Raw genomic sequence first — 16329 nt, 5'->3', positions numbered from 1 at the left:
AAAATGTTTATTTTTGTTCATTTTAAACTCGCATTGTTCCTTGTATATTTCAGAGCTACCTTTTTGGGTGTTAAGTTGATGCGTGATGAGTTTAGTGTTCTTTGTAAGATGACATGGCAAGTCAGGCTCTTATATTGAGGAATGACCTCCATCAATTTCCAACGGGTTGACAAGCTCATCACAACTTTTTCATAGCCCACAATTGGCTCCTTTCAAATAAAGATCTGCCTGGTCCTCACAGACTCGTGTGTTCCACATTCTGCCATTTTCCTCCCCGCCATTGGCCTTAATTGAAATATTGTCTCACATGAATCGCCTTTTCATTGGCTCTACTCCGTCTTGCCCCTCAAACAGACGTCACAAGAGTTTCTGGCTGCCTTGATGTCTCGTCTTGGAGGCATGAACCCAGAGGAGACCGGCGGCTTCCAGGAGGCCCCCCTGGCCTATGACGCCGTCTGGGCCCTGGCGCTGGCCCTCAATAAGACGGTGGCACCGCTCAAGGCTAAAGGTCGGCGGCTGGAGGACTTCAACTACAACAACCACGACATCACGTCCGAGATCTACCGCGCGCTCAACACCAGCTCCTTTGAGGGCGTTTCCGTAAGTCCCCAAGCAAGATGGCTCCCAGAGTCCTGATCCAGCCTACCAGCTTTGTTTTTTTAAATCTTGTGCTTTTAGGGCCAGGTGGTGTTTGATGCTCAGGGTTCCAGGATGGCAATGACGCTCATTGAACAACTACAAGGTAAAAACATGGAATAATGCCATTTTTTGCCGAGACGCATAGACAGTATGTACATTCCGGATGTTCCCATCAGGGTTTTATGCTGCCGATACCAATACCGATAATCCAAGACTAAAATCGGCCGATACCCATACCAATACCCATCACATACATGCACTGTAAATGTTTGAATGTACTACCAGCTATAGTAGAGGTCACCAAGGTTATTCATTCATTCATTTATTTTCTACCACTTTTCCTCACGGGGGGTGCTGGAGCCTATCCCAGCTGTCTTGGGGCGAGAGGCGGGGTACACCCTGGACTGGTGGCCAGCCAATCCCAGGGCACATATAGACAAACAACCATTCACACTCACATTCATACCTATGGACAATTTGGAGTGGCCAATTAACCTAGCATCGGCAGAGGGGATGGGTATTTTAAAGCAAGTATCGGCTGATATCGACCGAGATCAATCAGTGGCCGATCGATCGGCGCATCCATACTGCACATGGATAACTAAATATCAAAAATGGCATCCTATCATTTTTCACGATGTAGCCCTTGGTGGAAAAGGTGTAGACACTCCTGCTTTCAGACAAAATAAAATATACTAAATACTGCATTACAACACAGTAAAGTCTTCCATGTTTGTTGTTTGAGTGCACTGCGAGATGGTACTATTAACTGCAATAAAAAGTGAGCTCAGGCATAATAACAAGATGCTATAATTATAGCTGAGGAGTTTATTTTCCTCAAGCGCAAAGACGATGGGGGCGTTAATCGGATGCAGGTGATAATTGGAGAGAGGCTGTTATTTGCTAAATGTGAAAACTCCATATATATATATATATATATATGCATGTGCGTCAAAAAGTGGAAAGGAAATTTGAGCTAACTCTTTCACCACACGCTCATTTATGATCAAGTACCGTACCAAATGTTTGGAGACACGCTCTCATTCGGATGGGAAAGAGTTTTTTTTTAACTTTTGACAAGCATGTACAGTATATACAGTATGTACAGTATGTTGTACAGTACAGTATGATCTATGTCTTTCTGTAAACCATAACATGCGGTACCGGCAAACTTTGGAACTTGGCAATACTAAATAAATAAATATTAACGATTAGTATTCCACATCCACATTTTCAAAGTTTACAGGTAATCAAAGTATCTCATATCATAATAATGATATTCAATATAAGATTATATAAAGACATTATTCCACAACAGTTGTGTACATAACCTATTGCTTATATGTCATATATGACATATTATATGAGTCTTGCTAATATGTCAGTCCAAATAGCTATGCAGTATTCATTAGGACATACAGTTCATGTATTACAACCAGTTAGCGTTTGCTATCAAACATTACTGATGTACCAAATATGAAAATACCAAATATCAAAACATGACGCAGCCGAAGTCTAAGAAACATATTCAAAAGGTTCCAATTCATCAAGAAATAATAGTAGGGATGTATGATAATGAGTGGTATCGATAATTATCAATATCAGTTAAAAATTGCTTCATAATTGATATTTAAAAATACTGTATACAACACATATGTTTTCATTCCACCACAGGAGATATGTCACGTTACACATAGCCGTGTCGGCTGATATCAGTATTGGAAATATCGGTTTTCAGCAAAAAAAAATCCAACATCGGACATTTCTGAATAATAGTTAAAGAAACAGAAGTATACAAAACACACATTTTCATAGCAGCGTTCATAATGCAAAGCAAAGGCATCAATAATTGACTTTTTTTTGACATATATTAGATATAAGGGTGGTTTATCCGTAACCAGAATGATAAGCGATATCTCCGTGTGTAGCTCGAATAGCCACAGGGGAGCAAGAGCCAATCAGGATGGGAGCTTAATGTCAGCTGACTGATGTCAGCATGGCGATGTAGCGGTAGCTCGCAGTCCACATATGCCACTTCATGACTTCCGTGTACATCACCAGCTTTAGGATTATTCCCCAATTCTTTTCTTCTTTGCTTCCTTGAAGGATGAGCCTTCATATTCCAGACTATTTCCCCTGACTCCTCCCTCGCATTCCCTCTAAGATTTCCGTGGAAGTGTCAGAGGTCATTTGGCCCCCGCCATAAAATGACCTGCCTTGAATGTACGAATCACTGTGGGAGCTCATCAGTATTCCTGGTCAAGGCCGCCACAAAGCTCTTTTTTCTCCTTTTCGTCCTCTTTGTGTTTGTCCTTCTGCTCTTTCTTTTTTCTGGCTCTTCTGGTTCCTTCTCACACATTTAATTAGCACAGAAGCACCAGGGTGCCGCGACGGACACATTAGGGCCACCTTCATGAGCCCATCAGCTCCAGAAGTCAAAGTTTTACCTTGAGCAGGATAACTGACTCAAATCTTGATGCCTCGCAACAAGTACAGTGTTTTTGTGTCCTCGTGGGAAGGAATGGAAATCAAAGTAAGCTGTTCCAGGGTCACATTGTGGCATCATAAAACCTTTATTTTTCTTTAATTTATTTATTTGATTAACATGGCCAAAATAATATCAGTGAAGTTAACGAGGAGACTATCAGCAAACGCAGCTAGATGAGTATCAGCTAACGTAGCTAGAAGACTCTCAACAAACATGGCTGGAATAATATTAGCAAACATAGCTAGAAGAACATCAGCAAACATAGCCAAAAGAGTATCACTGTAGATAGGATACTATGGTCAAACATAGCCATAAGAACATCAGGAAACATAGCCAAAAGAGTAGAAGCCAACCTAGCTAGGAGAATATCAGAATACGTACCCAAAGAAGTATCACCAAATGTACTGTAGCTAGAAGACTATCAGCAAAAGTAGCTAAGAGTATTAGCAAATGTAGCTAGAAGAGTATCACTGAACATAGCCAAAATACTACTATCAGTGAACTCAGCTAGGAGAGCTAGCGGAGATAGATGACTATCAGCTAACGTAGCTAGATCGACAAACATGGCTGGAATAATATTAGCAAATGTAGCTGGAAGAATATCAGCAAACATAGCCAAAATAGTATCACTGTAGATAGGATACTATGGTCAAACATAGCTATAAGAACATCAGCAAACATAGCCAAAAGAGTAGAAGCCAACCGAGCTAGGAGAATATCAGAATACGTACCCACAGAAGTATCACCAAATGTACTGTAGCTAGAAGACTATCAGCAAAAGTAGCTAAGAGTATTAGCAAATGTAGCTAGAAGAGTATCACTGAACATAGCCAAAATACTACTATCAGTGAACTCAGCTAGGAGAGCTAACGGAGATAGATGACCATCAGCTAACGTAGCTATAAGACTCTCGACAAACATGGCTGGAGATAGGATACATCACCAAATGTACTGTAGCTAGAAGACTAGCAGCAAAAGTAGCTAAGAGTATTAGCAAGTGTAGCTAGAAGAGTATCACTGAACATAGCCAAAATACTACTATCAGTGAACTCAGCTAGGAGAGCTAACGGAGCTAGCGTAACGTAGCTAACATAGCTAGATGGACAAACATGGCTGGAATAATATTAGCAAACGTAGCTAGAAGAATATCAGCAAACATAGCCAAAAGACAGTGTCACCCAAAGTGGGCTGGTATAGGCTAGGCCAGTGATTTTCAACCACTGTGCCGCGGCACACTAGTGTACCTTGAGAAACCATCAGGTGTGCCGTGAGGAATTATCCAATATCACTTTTTATAATTAACATTTATTAATCATCATGTGCAAATATGATGCCAATAGCCATTACGTCAATAGTATACATGGACCCAAATATTCCAATTCACTTTGGTTTATTTGCTCAAATGGAAAGAATTGAACAGGGATGGAATATTCCTTTAACCAATCCGATTGAGGTATCCTGTACCCGCTCAAACGGAAAGTTGGCAGGGTGCGTTCTTCTTCCTGGTGTTTTTCTTCTTCTGTTGTTTATTGGCGGTTGGCAAGCAGCTTTCGTATGCATTAGCGCCATCTGTGAAACAGAATCTAAACCCTTCTATAAAAAATATAGATCTAGTGGTCTAGTGGTTAGCGCGCAGACCACACAGCCAGGAGACCAGGGTTCAATTCCACCCTCGGCCATCTCTGTGTGGAGTTTGCATGTTCTCCCCGTGCATGCGTGGGTTTTCTCCGGGTACTCCGGTTTCCTCCCACATTCCAAAAACATGCTAGGTTAATTGGCGACTCTAAATTGTCCATAGGTATGAATGTGAGTGTGAATGGTTGTTTGTCTATATGTGCCCTGTGATTGGCTGGCGACCAGTCCAGGGTGTACCCCGCCTCTCGCCCGAAGACAGCTGGGATAGGCTCCAGCACCGCCGCGACCCTCGTGAGGAAAAAGCGGTAGAAAATGAATGAATGAATATTAAAAAAGAAAATATATATGTATATAAAACATGTCCTGAGTTTAATTATAAAATATTAGCAAGATTGAATTTGATCTTTTCCTGTTTAAATTGCTCCTGGGTGCGTTCTTTCAGCGCATGCTCAGATTCGACGTAACACGCAGATCCAGACGTTCTTCACTTTTAAAAATGGAGGCCAGCAATCGGCACTGGACTAAGCAAAGTTTGTTTTTGATTCAAACTAAATTTCAAGACTGGACAGACAAAAAACTGGCAATACGGAGTTATTCCAACAAGTGAAAGAAAAACTTGGGGAAGCCGGTATCACGTGATGATGATGTTTACGTTTTACTGGGCATGCCCTATTGACTATTCTGGTTGATTTTCACGGCGCATGTAGACAAGAGATTGGAATATTCCTTTCCATGGATACCATTGTTTCCCGAAAGAGAAAAAGTGTTGATGTAAAAACGTGGCTACTGTGGAGTGTCTGTGGTGTAAAGACTGGCAGAGCAATGTAATATTATATGTAATATAATAAAATGTAATATTGGTCCGTGTGGCAACACCTACGTTGTTCCTCCCATAGACTTATTGATGCACGTGTGAGGTCGTGGTGACATTTTGGAACATTTTTGGTTAGTGGTGTGCCTCAAGATTTTTCCAATGTAAAAAACGTGCCGTGGCTCAAAAAAGGTTGAAAAACACTGGGCTAGGCTCCAGCATAGCTCCGCGACCCTAATGAGGATACGTGGCATAGAAAACGGATGGATGGATGAAGCTAGCAGAGTGCTAGTGAGAATACCCTGAAGATTTTCAGCAATCATAACCAAAAGAGCGAGTATCAGCCAACATAGCTGGACGACCACCAGGCAGCCATGGTCCAATGACCGAACCTGGGTCATTTTAATTTCATAATTGGGTCCCGGATGAATGAAAGTTTTGTTCAGACTGTGATGTCTCCTCTCCGTCTCGTGCAGGAGGAAGCTACAAAAAGATCGGCTACTACGACAGCTCCCAGAAGAACCTCTCCTGGTTTGGCAACGACGTCTGGATCGGTGAGTCTGGTACTGCATGCCGTCGTCTGTCAGCTTCCTGCTTTCATGCCAGCCCTTTTGCAAGATGCAGGATGTTAAAGCGCCGTAGTGTGCGTCAGGCATTAGCGACAACAAAGAGACCTTGACTCAAATCTTGTTTATTGTCCTTCCCGGGAAGGGACAGGACGCATACGATGGAGCATAAATCTCTAGATGTTTTGTCAGCTCTCTCAATGTCTCGTTCCTCTTCCAAGCCTTGTTTGAAATATTTTCCCAATGCTAAGCAGTGATCGCTGGACACTGAACGTGCTAGCTGTTGGTTAAATCTGTGTCTGCTTACACAACACTGGACGCAACAATAACAATAATTCCACCAAGAAAATGCCTTTGCTCGGGAATAGTTGAGGAAAAACAACCATAGAAAAGAATACATTTAGGACGAAAATGGAGGTTATCATAGCCTACAGAGAACATACTAACTCCTTATTTGTAAAATGACAAATACTTCAACTTGCTGATATAGTTCATCTTCAAACAGCTAAAATAATGCATAAGGCTAAAAATAAGCAATTAGCTAAAAATGTCATCCAATACTTCTCTACAAGAGAGGAGAAATATGATCTCAGGGAAGAAGTACATTTGAAACACTTCTATGCTAGGACTACGTTATGCTAGCCATAGCATTTCAGTATGTGGAATCAAACTATGGAATGGATTGAGTAAGGACCTCAAACAATGCACAACGATGAGCCAATTCAAGAAACAATACAAGCAGTTGATGTTTGCTAAATACAAGGATGAAGAGTCTTGAACCAGTCATGATGTGCTATATATATCACTATATTGACACTTACTATGGTACACATTATGGCATTGGATGCTCATATCACCGAGTACTTCGCTACGAGGTACATTATTAAAAAAATTATAAAAAAAACAACTTAAACTGTATTATGGAAAGCAGGAAGTGAACAAATGTAACAGTTAGTGATTGTAAAAGTACCAGATGGAGGGGTAGGATTTAATAAGCTTTGCTTCTTCCTACTCCTTTTGGACATGTGGAACTGGGAACTGATTATGGGATGCACTCAATTGGAATCTGATGCATGTTCAAATGAAATAAAACCATTACCATTACCATTACCATTACCATTACCATTACCATTACCATTACCATTACCATTACCATTACCATTACCATCATAGCATACTTTACCAAGTCTTCCTGGTAGATTGGAAGTTGTTGGAGCTGAGTGGAACGCATCCATATCCAGCTTAAATCCAATGCTTTGTCCTTCAATGGATCCAATGGATTGATTACCCTTTTTAGCTAAGTTAGCTTGATATATGTTTTCTGGAATGGCAACTTTGTGGTGGACTCTCTCTCTCTCTCTCTGGACATCTCTGTGTGGAGTTGGCATGTTCTCCGGGTACTCCACTTTCCTACCACATTCCAAAAATGTGCACGCTCAACACACATCAATGTAGTTGGATCATAGGACTATACTGTAACTCCATACATCGCTGTAGTGGCTGTGTTGTTTAATTCCAAAAGACACTTTTTGTATGTGATGATAATTTTATTTACAGTGGTGTGATTTTTTTCATGCATTTTTGCATCATCAAATAAATTTAAATATTAATCAAAAATGACAAATAAACAAAAAATGCATTTTTTAATGAAATTAAGAGAGAAAAATCCTAAAGCTCTAGCGCCCTGTGTGAAAAAGTGATTGCCCCATAAAGCTAATAACTGGTTGGTCCACCCTTAGCAGCAACAACTGCAATCAAGCATTTGTGATAACTTGCAATGAGTCTCTTCCAGCGCTGTGGAGGAATGTTGGCCCACTCATCTTTGCACAATCGGTGTCATTCAGCCACATTGGAGGCTTTTCCAGCATGGAGCCTTTTTAAGGGGAACTGCACTTTTTTGGAATTGTTTGGAATTCACAATCCAAACATGAACACATTTCGTTCCCTTTTCTGTGCATTCTAGCTCGAGAAAGCGAGTTAATATAAGCTAGCTAAGAATGCAAGTCATTGCAAAATACCTATTTTGACACTGTGTTCCATTATATAATGGACTTTTATTAACCGAGTTGCAGGAATATTATTATTGAAAAACTATGTTTATCTAGTGGACTAACAAGACACGTGGATACGCGCTCGTCTCAGCATCGTTCACAGACGGAAGAGTGGATACCTCGCTCTCGCTCAACAAGACTCAACAAGATGTTTGTTTCCCATCAGCGTTTTTTACCTGAGGACTGGAGCACACGTCTTGTGCTGGAAGACACGGCCATCTCAAGGAGACAAGTGTTGTCGCTGCTATTGCTGTTGTTGAACTACTGAACTAGCATAAGTGTGCGTATAAATGCGCCTTGTCCCAAGTTTGGGTAGTGTTTTAAATCATGAAAATATGGCAAGATACTGCAACTATTACATGTTATCATCAGTGTACGTGTTAATGCATGATCACAGCATGGATATCAAACCATGCAACGTTGTTGTCTTCATCGTCGAAATAGGTGTGTCCCAATGACGTCTGTTGTCAGCGAGCTTATATGAACTGTGTTATCATGCAGAGAAAAGAGAACGCAATATGTGTTCATGTTTCATATAAGGATTATGAATGATGGGCAAAATTCCAAAAAAAGGGCAGTTCCCCTTTAAAGGTCATGCATGCCACAGCTTGGATAGGATAGGATTTTTTTTCTCCCTTAATGATAACAATTTTCACTTCAATTTTGTGTTCAGTTGTGTTGTCATTCACTAATATTTACATTTGTTTGATGATCTGAAACATTTATTGAAAACATCCAAACATGCAAAAAAAACAATAAATCAGTAGGGGCTCAAACACTTTATCACTTTCTTCATTCCAGTCAGCCATATTTCCCCTGCTTAGCATATGTTGACATACATTGGATCGTATTTAGTATATTTCATAAATATAAACATATCAAAGTGAGTTTGAACAGCCCTGGTGTCGGTGCTTTCGTCACGTGTCCCAATACTTTTGGCCTCACCATGTATTTTAATAGCTTCTCATGTCACCAAGTGCGTTTTTTGGGGGGAAATTGACCCTCCCTGGTGGGCTGACATACTTGAGTGAGTGCAGTATTAATCAAAGTGTCATGCTGCAGTGCTCCATGCCATTTTTCTTTGAAGGAAACTCCTGTATGCCCACATCTGATTCCAGGTCAGATGTCCTCATGCAGTCATCTCTTTAGAGGAGCTTGTCATTCCTCACGAAGTTTCCATTCCACTGCTGGTTGTGTTTTAGACATTTTAGGTCATCACACTGCACTTCTTAAGTGAACTCATCCACTTGTTTGCTCTCCTACATCCTCCCTCCCTCTCTCCCTACCTTCCTTCCTCCATCCCTTTCTCTTTCTCATCTTTCTCTCCACGGTCGCCCTAACAACCACTTCAGCTCTGCTCTCTCGTCTAATCGCTGTGGCAACTGTTTCAGAGCTGCGTATCCATGGCAACACTCCGTTCCTGATTTTTTTTATATATCAAGGACACTGGATGGTTACACATACACACACACACACACACACACACACATATATATATATATATATATATATATATACTACTGTATATGCATTCACCCGCTTAGTGCTTAGGCTAGTTTAAATGCAGCATCTTTACTAAAACATTGCTTCAATGACTCTGATGCTATAAATACAATATCATCAAGTAAAAGTTAAAAAGTTAAAAATGTCAATAGTTCTTTTATCATTGTGCATCATTCATTCATTCATTCATTCATTCATTCATTCATTCATACACCCTGGACTGGTGGCCAGCCAATCCCAGGGCACATATAGACAAACAACCATTCACACTCACATTCATACCTATGGACAATTTGGAGTGGCTAATTAACCTAGCATGTTTTTGGAATGTGGGAGGAAACCGGAGTACCTGGAGAAAACCCACGCATGCACGGGGAGAACATGCAAACTCCACACACCCGAGTGGGGAATTGAACTTGGATCTCCTAGCTGTGTGGCCTGCACGCTAAGCACTCGTCCCAGTGCATTGTTACTTTTTTGCTGATGATGTAGCGTGTGAAATGATGGTATCATAAATATAGTTATGTGATTGGATTCCTGCTTTTCAAGGCCAAAGCAGGCTTCATGAATGATATCTAGAATGGCGTCAGGGGACATCCAACTCCTGAGACAAGCGCACGACCTTGGGTCTGTGAGAACCAAGATTTTAACATTCATTTTAAGAACGGTACAATGAAAACATATGACTGCCAAATGTAGCACTAATGTTTGGATAATAGATAATAATAAATAATAGCAATACAGACCAAATCCAAATCTTCTGAGCAGCTGAAACCTTTTGCACATTTGGGCCTTAATGAGGTTCTAAGTCGAGCTACAATATGCAAAAGCAAGAAGGGGGAGTGTGACCAAAACATTTGGAACTTGGATCAAAAGTTCAACACCACGGGCTATAAAAGCCAACATTTTCTGTCAGGCATTGACACGGTCATGCCCTCCTGATGGCTAAAGCTAAGAAGCTTTGTCTTCTTGAACGTGGTCGGATGGTGGAGCTGCACAAGCAAGGCCTCAGGCAGTAAGACAGTCATTCTACGTTTTGGGAAAGATCCTGAGCATTAGGGAACTAAAAAGTTGGTTGACCCCAAAAAATGACACCTGCACTTAGCTGGAGGATTTGGCTGTCCGTCACGACACCAAATGAAGGTCCTTACTGGTGCCGACTGCGGCATAATAACCATCAGACGGTATCTGCGGGAAAAGGGTTTCAAAAATAAATAAACTAATTCAAAGACTCCGAGCATCGAACATGGGACATTGAAAGGTGGAAAAAAGTTTTATTCTCTGCTGAGAAAAATGTAACCTTGGCGGTCCAGATGGCTTCCAACGTTACTGGCATGACAAGGAGATCCCACCTGAGATGTTTTCTACCCGGCACAGTGGAGGGGGGTCCAGCATGATCTGGGGTGCTTTTTTATGGTTCAGATTGTGCAGGGTCGTCAAACGGTGGATGGTTACATACGTTACATACATTACATACATACTGTTCCAGATTTCGTTCCACTTACGAATGAATTGGGCATACTGGTTGGTTTGTGTCTTTGTGATTTTAATATTCCCATACAAGGGCGAGGCAAGCATCTTTTTCAGAATCCCATACTGGCTAATCACGAGACATTTTGTCTTCCGAAGGAACAATCTCCTCATGTTTTTAATCTTGCCAGATCTTGTGCCCCCCTGAGTATTTAGCGATGTCTGATAATATCAACTGACTTATATTATTGGTATAAAAATGAGGAATCTGTTCATATCAGTATCATTTTTTCTGCAAGCTCTGTATGTCCGCTGTCTGGAATGATTTCCAAGTTTTGCCTTTGGACTGTAAATATGCCGTATGCAATATGACTGTAGAGCGCCGCAAGGTGGGAGTCAGGCGCCTTTAATACTTCTAATACCACACCTTTTTTATTTTGTGCTTATTGGGATGTTTGTGCCACATAGAAATGTGCAGCTTACCAACTGGCATCGTTGCCAGCATTGTTTCATTGTGAATTTATGAAGTCTAGTCTGTCGTATTTGTTGATAGTAGGAGATTTTCCTTGACTTTTACTTGATTCAGGATTTTTGTTTGATTATTTTTTATGACTATAGACTGACTATAACTTGTTTGAGGGTAAACGCTGCTGCCAATATTGATATTGGTTGATATGCGTACCGGAAATGAATCAGATATGAGTAAGAAAGCCAATATGGAGCATCTCTAGTGATATTTCTGTCATACAGTAAAAGGACAAACACCAGCCTCATTCGGAGGTCAGCCTCGGCACTCCAACATAAAAAAACAGCACATCCATACTAAAAAAAGAAAGCTAAAAAAAACCTCACTAACAAGACTTTTGTGTCACATGTCACGCAGCAACGTGGCCAGTTGATTTAGTCAGCAGTCGGACAGATGGCGCCGCTGAGACCTTGACTGTTGCCACGGCGACAAGCATCTCCACGCGGTGCCATGACACCACGCCGCCCCCAGGGGGCCGCGCTCTGACACCCTCTGCTGACATCTGACACATCAGCTTCGTGTGGCGCTGTCACACACACACACACACATCGTGCATATATACACATTTACATAAACATTCAACACACTAGTTCGACCTCACACACTCACACAATTTTTATCTGCCTTACATACACGCATACGTACACACACACACACACACGCAACTTCTTAGCCAATTTCTATCCTCCTTACACACGCACACACACACACTCAACGCAATTAGTTGTTTTCTCCCTCACACATATTTCCATTTCCTCTCACTGACACACACACACACACACACACACACACATGCATCTGGTGGGGGGTGGGGTGGGGTGGGGTGTTGAAGAAAAACAAGTTCCTCCTGGTCCATCTGGTCCTTCTTGAACCTTCATTAGCCAGCAATCCCGTGGTTAGAAGCTGGAGCACGGCTGAATATTTTGCTGTTAACTCGCCGCTCTTAATTAACAGCAAAGATGCCCACTCACTCGCTCACGCTGCCAAAAGCAGCACCCCCCCCGGAGACGCTCTGACACGTACACATATTGTGTTCATGTGCATGTTTACACATCACAGTCCATTAACACCACTTCTATCTGCTAAAAGTTGCTGGATATTTGTCTTGGCTTTGTTTTGACTAAATACGCTCTCATAATAATCCCAATAATCCCTTTCTTATTGTGGTTATTGGTTCCAGAGCCAAACGTGATGAGTCCATTTCTGCCAAGTAGGATTCCTTTTTTCTAAATGGAATATTTTCATAGCTAGAACACTTATGTATGTTTATGACGTTCTATATAGGACATTATTAGAGCCCTCCAGACATGAAATAACACCCCTATAGTCAACTTTACACTCATATTACCCAATATTGTGACATAAACCAAAATAGTACACAGGAGACATGAATAATACATGTTAGTTTTTTAAACTTCCTGTTCTATATAGTGCTTTTTGCGGCAGCTATTGTCTCATCAATGTAACATTACTGACACATAGTGACCAGCGTAAAAAACTACTACTACTCATATTTGTATTTAATTCAAATATTGTATTTTTATGCTTAAAATGCAGCCAGAAATACATAACATTTGCTGAAATGTCCATGCTTTTTGACCCAGAATTGGCCGTATTCAACCACAAAACTGTGTGATGTATTCATTATTATTTCAACACATCAACAAAAACCGTGAGCGAAGCCGCAAACTTTGATCAAGGGATCACTACATAGTAAAAATAATCAATACATAAATGTTTGTTTTTTAACATAGAGTATCAACTAATATCATCTAATATACTAATATAATCTATAAAGGTCAGCAAGCATGTCTGTGTATTTGCTACTTATTTTATCCTTCCTTATTTGATCCAAATACAAGATCATGAAGTCATCCTTATTTGTTTCCGTGTCAAAAGTCACTGATTGGGATCTGAAGTTTTTTACAGCCTAAAATCTCAGTGGGAGCCTCGAAAAGCCTTAATTTTTCACAGAAAATATTCTTTTTTTTTTTTTTTGTCCCGTCCAGCCATTGGGGCAGATAGTATTGTTGATCTAAATGCCCTTACATGCTAGACAGATTTGCTCTGTGTCAGGAAAGGTGTTGGCTACAACTTCCCTGTAGAATGAAATTTTATTTGCCGTTATTTGATGTTTTTGTTATGCCATTTGGAGCGACTGGACCGGAGCAAGAAGAAGAACAGAAAAGAAGAAGAGAAAGGTGGGGTGGGGGGGCAGTAGAGGGAGAGACAAAAACAGCAGCAACAAGAATTCCCATAACAACAACAGTGACAAACAGAACAGTTAAATGTCAATGATGGCTAAGGGTCACAATGGAGATGATATCAGTGAAATGAAACAGTCCAACTTACCAGTAGCAATAGTAACAATGAGGACATGAACCGTGATAGTAAACACAATTACAACCATACAGTTACAGTAATTAAAATCTCACTGCTTGACATCATTATTACTGTAATAATAGCATACCAATAGCATATAAACATCAGGGATAAAAATGGTAGATTGTGTAGAGAAGCACCCATGTGCTGTGAGTGTCCATATGGAGGTGTGTTGTGAATGTGTTGTGTGTGTGTGTTGTGTGTGAATGTGTAATTGTCACTGAGAATGACAAAAGGAGAGAGACTGCCTTCTACCACCCAGCAAACCCCGCCCCGCGCAGCCAGGTCAAGCCCCCACCGCCAGAGATCCTCCAGCCCCGTGGGTGTGGGCAAAGCCAGGGCCGACTCCCCAAGACCCGCCCCCGAAGCAACTCCCCGAAGAGACCAGCAAGAGGCCATGGAGGAGCAATCCCAACCGGCAACAGGGCGCCAGCAGGCCGGAGGAGAGCCGCACCCCCGAGACCAGCGGGAGACCATACCCCACTAGGGCAGAAGGGCATCGAAGGCCACACACCCGTGGGCACAGGGGCGCCCCCGCCAGCCGGAAGGGAGCCCGTCCACGGCCGGAGGCGCCGCCCCCCGCCCCCCACACACCCCCAGGAAGCAGAACCCGGCCCGCCCCAGGTAACCCCAGGCCTGACCAGGACAGGCCAGGACAGAAGAGGCCCGGGCACACTGCCCCATGGAGGACCGGGCGGTAGAGATGGAACGCCCTGCGCCAGACCCCCGCAGAGCCCCCCCCCCCCCCCGTATATCTATATGGCCATATACACACACACCCACATATATATATATATAATTGTAATAAAACTAATCATTATTTATCTAAGTATTTAAAACAATAAATAGATAAAATAATCTCAGACACACGCGCACACCCCATCCACTCAATACACACACACGCAAGCAGACACTGTGGACGTCCCCGGGTGGGGCGTCCGGGGCATCACAGGGCGGGGGACCCAGGGGTCCCAGACCCACAACCAGGCCCCGAGCCCAGGGAGGTACGGACCGCCAACGCATAGCACCCCCAGACTCCCCTCGACCACGGCATCAGGGCTACGGCAGTGTGGCAGACAAAGGAGCGGGTGAGGGGAGGAGGCCCGCACATGAGCAAGCGGAGGGGGCGAGCAGGCGAGTGGTGAGGCGCTCCACCGCGCCGGCCGACACCCGCCGGGCAGCTCACCCCCGTGAGGGAGAGCCATAGCTCCAAGTCATGGGGAGGCCAAGCACCAGAGCCGAGGAGTTAAGACCAGCGCAAGGCCACCGACGGGCCCCACCGCCCGGTCCCCGCAGCAGCCACCACAGCGCAACAACCCCAAGCCACCACCGTAGACTTCAGGCCACCAGCAACGTGGACCCCACCGCCTGGAGGCCGGCGAACGCCCCCCCAAGGGCACGTGGGGGCCCGCGACCCAGGACAGACCCAGGGAGGTAGCGCCAACCATGACCCTAGGGCAGGGGTGGGCAAACTACGGCCCGGGGGCCACATCCGGCCCGCCAAGTGTTTGAATACGACCCGCCCAATCTTTCCAAAGTATTTCATTTAAACCAGGGGTGGGTAAACTACGGCCCGGGGGCCATATCCGGCCCGCCAAGTGTTTGAATACGGCCCGCCCAATCTTTCCAAAGTATTTCATTTAAACTCAACATACAACCTGGCATCATGGCCTGAGCCAACCTTTTGATGGTTTTATCAATTTTGTTTTTTGACATGGTCTGTTGTTTACAAAGTGCTCCTGAAAAAAGGGACACAAGCACATAATAATAATAATTATTATAATTATTAGATTATTATAATTATTATTAGAACTATTATGATTATTATATTATTATATTAATGCTAATTATTATATTAATTATATATAATATTATTGTTATATTTGCATATTTTATATAATAATAATATAATAATTATTATTTTAATTTTATTGTAATTATTATAATATTTTATTAATTTTAAAATATTTAAATATAAATATAAAATAATAAATAATAATAGCAGATTGCATGACAATTTTACAGATACAATAATACCAGGTGGACTGTTACGTGTAAAATATATAGTCTGCCCCCCCCGTAAATTTTGTCATATCAATGCGGCCCGCGGGTCAAAAAGTTTGCCCACCCCTGCCCTAGGGCAAGCCCCGGCATCAGCTGGTTCCAGCGGGACCCCCAGGAAGGCCAGGCAGACCAGACCAAAATATCCTGCAGCCCAGGGCACCCCGAGCGAGCCGCCAAGCCCCAGAAAACCAGCG

At 42.5% G+C, this 16329-nt stretch overlaps 2 protein-coding genes across 3 annotated transcripts in view; one reads left to right on the top strand and one right to left on the bottom strand.

Annotated features, from left to right (window-relative positions):
- Positions 1 to 16329, bottom strand: part of LOC131105616 (lysosomal thioesterase PPT2-A-like) — a 213248-nt gene that overhangs the window by 95419 nt on the left and 101500 nt on the right. The window lies entirely within an intron of this gene.
- Positions 1 to 16329, top strand: part of gabbr1a (gamma-aminobutyric acid (GABA) B receptor, 1a) — an 80992-nt gene that overhangs the window by 47172 nt on the left and 17491 nt on the right. For both annotated transcript variants that reach the window (XM_058053844.2, XM_078790660.1), the window contains 3 exons: positions 355 to 600; positions 679 to 742; positions 6050 to 6127. In XM_058053844.2, the coding sequence (XP_057909827.2) occupies positions 355 to 600; positions 679 to 742; positions 6050 to 6127 (388 nt within the window). The remainder of the gene's footprint in view (positions 1 to 354; positions 601 to 678; positions 743 to 6049; positions 6128 to 16329) is intronic.

Source organism: Doryrhamphus excisus, linkage group LG5, assembly GCF_037039965.1.
Source record: "Doryrhamphus excisus strain RoL-2023G ecotype Guam linkage group LG5, RoL_Dexc_Guam_v1.1, whole genome shotgun sequence".
In the NCBI taxonomy this organism is placed as follows: Eukaryota; Metazoa; Chordata; class Actinopteri; order Syngnathiformes; family Syngnathidae; genus Doryrhamphus; species Doryrhamphus excisus.
This window is presented reverse-complemented; position numbering and strand designations above follow the sequence as displayed.